We start from the raw sequence: 4,715 nt of genomic DNA, 5'->3' as shown, positions 1-4,715 counted from the left end.
CCCTGGAGGCTATCTCTACCATCTGGGAGGGACAGTTAACAGCCAGGCAAGCAGAGAACCCTCAAGTTCAACACTACCCAGATAGCTTCTTGTCTTAGAAGAGATAAGAAAATGGGAGATGGGGCCAACTCCTCTTTCACTGGCATCCCCAACCCAGCCAGAAGCTTTATGAGAACAGATCCCACCTCATCTTCCATACCACACACAAAACCACCAACTGCATCAAAAAGCTTTATTTCCATTTGGTCCAAGGCTTGTTAGGGTCGTTAAGAAAGCTGCCTAGTGGCTGGAGGGAGAGGCTTAGGCAGAAGCCCTATTATTTTGCAAGGGGCCCTTCAGAAGTCGCTGGGCTCAGAAAGCTCTTAGTCGTGCTTGAGAGTGAGCCTTTCGAAGAGATACTCGCCCAGCCCAGCCTCCGGGCCGGCCAGCCTGTTGAGGTTGGTCAGGTGGTCACCCATCTTTTTGATGAGCTTCACTTCCTCATCTAGGAAGTGAGTCTCCAGGAAGTCACAGAGCTGAGAGAGAAGAGGGAGAAATTAGAAACCCGATCCCTGCCGGGCGCGGTGGCTCAAGCCTGTAATCCCAGCACTTTGGGAGGCCGAGACGGGCGGATCACGAGGTCAGGAGATCGAGACCATCCTGGCTAACATGGTGAAACCCCGTCTCTACTTAAAAAAAAAAAATACAAAAAACTAGCTGGGCGAGGTGGCGGGTGCCTGTAGTCCCAGCTACTTGGGAGGCTGAGGCAGGAGAATGGCGTGAACCTGGGAGGCGGAGCTTGCAGTGAGTCGAGATCCGGCCACTGCACTCCAGCCTGGGCGACAGAGTGAGACTCCGTCTCAAAAAAAAAAAAAGGAAACCCGATCCCTGGAAAAGAGGGAGAAAGAGCTGCCAGTTGCAGATTAAAATATGACAGGTGTTAAATGAGGCTCTGAAGGGAATTTGCCCAAAGAGAGCAAAGGCTTGAGGGGTATGGTTGGGTAGCCATGGATGCAGGGGGTACGTACATGGGGATCCGTGTGGGCAGAACCCAGGGCATGAAGATCCAAAAGGGCCTGATTCAGTTTTTTCTCCAGGGCCATGGCGGCTTTCATGGCATCCGGGGTTTTACCCCACTCATCTTCAGCTGGCTTCTATACAGAAGGGAGAAACGGCTTCAGAATACACACACTCGGCACATGGAACTAAACCTACATTTCCCAAGAATTGGTGGGGGTCAGAGGCCCAGGCCACAAAGACATGTGACAGCTTGTATTTATCACTCTCCGCACCCCGTCCTAGCTCTTACAGCTACACGTCCTTAAGTCTACGCAGCAGTGTGGACTGCCGCGTCCTGGGGGCACTGCACGACGTGCGCCTCTATTTCCAGCCGTAAAAGGGCTCACAAGACCGAACTCAATCTCCCCGAAGCCCACGCGACATCTAAGCCCTCAAATCAAGGCTCCTCGCGCGCACGGCCTGCTGGGAGATGTAGTCCGTTACCCTACCCACACACTAGTTACCTTGACGTCCTGAAAAAGAGCGCGGCCGCCACGCTGGTTTTGCATCTTCAGGAGACGCTCGTAGCCCTCGCGCTTCTCCTCGGCCAATTCGCGGAAGAAGTGGCTCACGCCTTCCAGAGCCACATCATCGCGGTCGAAATAGAAGCCCTAAGGAAAGAGATGGAGGGAACAACGCTTAGCGGGAGGCGAGGCCAAGGGGGACTCCGCCCTCTGTTTACTCGACCGGACAAAGAAGGCCGGCGCCTGCGCTGAGGGCCGAACGTGCGCAGCTGGGGGAAATTAGGGCCAGGGGCGTCCTGGGGACTCACCAGAGAGAGGTAGGTGTAGGAGGCCTGCAGGTACATATTGACCAGGCTGTTGACGGCTGCCTCCACGTCGGTGGAATAATTCTGACGAATCTGGGAGCTCATGGTTGGTCGGCAAGACGGAGCTAACCACAAAAACGGTGCTGGCAGGTCCCAGAAGCAGGAGATGGCCGAGAAGATGGTCCCGGAGGTTGCAAGTGGAGAGGAAATCGGAGGGCGCTCGGAGGCTGGAAGAAAGAGTCCCCGGATCTGTTCCGTCCAAACACTGTTGAAGCAAGAGACAGACCCGCGGGACCGCCGAACTGCGAGGGGACGTGGCTAGGGCGGCTTCTTTTATAGTGCGCTGGCCCTCGGAGGCGGGGCGCTCGGAGCGGGCTATCGGCCAATCTGCGGTGGCAGGAGGCGGGGCCGAAGGCCGTGCCTGACCAATCCGGAGCACACAGGAGTCTCAGCCCCCGCCCCAAAGCAGGGGGAAGTCACGCGCCTGCAGCGCGAGTGTGTTGTGAAATGGGGGCTTGCGGGGGTTGGGGCCCTGGGGCCGATTCGAGGAATGGAGGGTTTCGTGGGCGGGGGGGTGGGGGCTGGGGTTCCTCTGGGAGGCTATAGTTTTATGGGAGCATTGAGAGTCCTGTGAACTGATGACCCTGGGGTCCTGGGGGTGCCTCGGGAAAGTAAGTCAGATTGTGGGGTTTCGGAGGGCATGGATTTTTCTGGAACCTTGAGTGGGGGAGGGGCAACTCAGAGGTGCGGGGAGGACCTGTAGTTGCCTGAGGTTTGTGCTGCGAGATAAGGAGTCTCCGGATCCTTGGGAAGCTTGGAAGGCAGTGAGGTGGTATTTCTGGACCCCTGGGGATCTCTGGGAGACAGAGGGGTGCGAGGACTGGAGTCCTGGGCTTTACAGAGGTGGGAGTTCACGATGCAAACTCTATATTTTGGAGCCCTCCCCGGGGAGATCTTTAGGTCCTTGAGGTGCTCTGCAAGTTGGAAAGGGCAGTTGTTCTGGAGCCGTGGGGTTCCCCAGTGCGGGAAGCCCAGGAGGAGCATTGTATGAGGTAGGGTGACTTCTGGAACCCTGGACAGCCCTCGGAAACCCTCCAAAGACTGGCTGGGACTTTGGGGATACCTTGGAGCTCTTTTAAGGGCCCAGTCGTTTTCTGGGAGTGGAAATGGGGAGGAATGAAATGTCTGTTTCGAGCTTTGCGGTGTCTCTGGGACTGCGTGTCCTGGGGGCTGTTTTGGAGGCAACTCACAGACTCCGAGAATTCTCCTTGGCCCTGAAAACAGTGTCTCCGCAGTTGCCGTCGTGTCTTGCCTGACGTGTGCTCTTTCAGGCCCACAAAGAGAAGCCCTGCGTTGTGGACACACAGTCTGGGGACCTATGGACGAGACGTCTGTCTACAACTAATGCGTATTTTTTTTTTTTTTTTTTTTGAGACAGAGTCTGGCTCTGTTGCCCAGGCTGGAGTGCAGTGGCCGGATCTCAGCTCACTGCAAGCCCCGCCTTCCAGGTTCACGCCATTCTCCTGTCTCAGCCTCCCGAGTAGCTGGGACTACAGGCGCCCGCCACCTCGCCCGGCTAATTTTTTTTTGTATTTTAGTAGAGACGGGGTTTCACCGTGTTTGCCAGGATGGTCTCGATCTCCTGACCTCGTGATCCGCCCGTCTCGGCCTCCCAAAGTGCTGGGATTACAGGCTTGAGCCACCGCGCCCGGCCTCTCTAATGCGTATTTTTTAAGCGGACCTGGTCCATGTTGATTTCTGGGAGACGGAGTCGGCGCAAACCTTGACCCTGCTTAAGTGCCCCGATGGAGGTAGCCCGTGCGCTGGGCAGGGAGCTGAAGCCACTGGGGCGTGGGGTGTGAGGTCAGGCCCTGCCCTACAGAGGAGCCGCTCCGAGCAGCCCAGGCAGGGCAGCCCCTGACCGAGGGGATCTGCAGATGCCTCGCCAGGCCGGTATCTGGGGTCCTTGTTGCAGGCAGCGACTGCTGAGTCATGCTGAGCTCAGCGCGGGAAGAGGCCCCCCGCGGGGACGGATGTGGGTGGGGCCACTCACTGACCTCATCCCCTTGGCACTCCCCGACTTTTTTGGTGGGACCCTCAGAACTAGACCTGGCTCAGACCCAAATCGGGCCCCTTCCCCCCAGGTCCCCCCTTGTTGGAAGCCGGCTGTGTGCTTTGTCTCCGTGTCGTTTTGGTTCCCATGTTTTTTTCTTTTTTTCCTGGGATCCTGCCCGTGGCCATATTGTCCCCTCACTCTGGGTGGTGGCTCAGTGTACACTCATTGATCCTATTTCCTCTCTCCCCTGACTTGGGGTCTTTGGGAAGAGTCCATGGAGGAGGGACAGCCGCCCAAAGCACCCGGTTGACTGTGGGACCTGAGTTACTCATTTACCAAATGTCATACCTCAGCCCAGAGACCTTTAGTCCCGAGAGGGGCCTTGGGGCCCATAGGTGGAGGTAGAGGAGGGGCTGAGAGAGACAGGATCTGAAGACCATAGAGAACGTGGGGTGGGGACACAGAGGCCCAGAGAAAAAGCGACTCAGACAAAACCCTGAGAGAGAGGGGGACAGAGAGAGAGGGGGACAGAAACCTAGAGAGAGGGGGACAGAGAGCCAGAGAGAGAGGGGGACAGAGAGCCAGAGAGAGAGGGGGACAGAGAGCCAGAGAGGGGGACAGAGACCCAGAAAGAGGGAGACAGAGACCCTGAGAGAGAGGGGGACAGAAACCCAGAGAGAGGAGGACAGGGGTGGGAGGGGAACAGAGGCAGGGAGGTACAGAGACCCGGGGGTTGGGGGGACAGAGGCCCAGAGGGACCCCGGGGGGAGTAGAAATCCAGAGCAGGGGTACAGATCCAGAGAGAAGGGGGGGCAGACAGAGATCCAGAGAGAGGTGGGGCCAGAGACCCAG

General features: G+C 57.4%; 1 protein-coding gene across 1 annotated transcript; it reads right to left on the bottom strand.

The window, feature by feature from the left end:
• Positions 1 to 336: 336 nt before the first annotated feature.
• Positions 337 to 2,113, bottom strand: FTL (ferritin light chain). The gene is given in 4 exon segments (NM_001261207.1): positions 337 to 515; positions 1,008 to 1,133; positions 1,503 to 1,649; positions 1,811 to 2,113. Coding segments are annotated over 4 exon segments (528 nt in total). The 5' UTR covers positions 1,913 to 2,113; the 3' UTR covers positions 337 to 362.
• Between the last annotated feature and the right edge of the window lie 2,602 nt (positions 2,114 to 4,715).

The sequence above is a fragment of the Macaca mulatta genome, chromosome 19, assembly GCF_049350105.2.
Source record: "Macaca mulatta isolate MMU2019108-1 chromosome 19, T2T-MMU8v2.0, whole genome shotgun sequence".
Taxonomy (NCBI): Eukaryota; Metazoa; Chordata; class Mammalia; order Primates; family Cercopithecidae; genus Macaca; species Macaca mulatta.
This window is presented reverse-complemented; position numbering and strand designations above follow the sequence as displayed.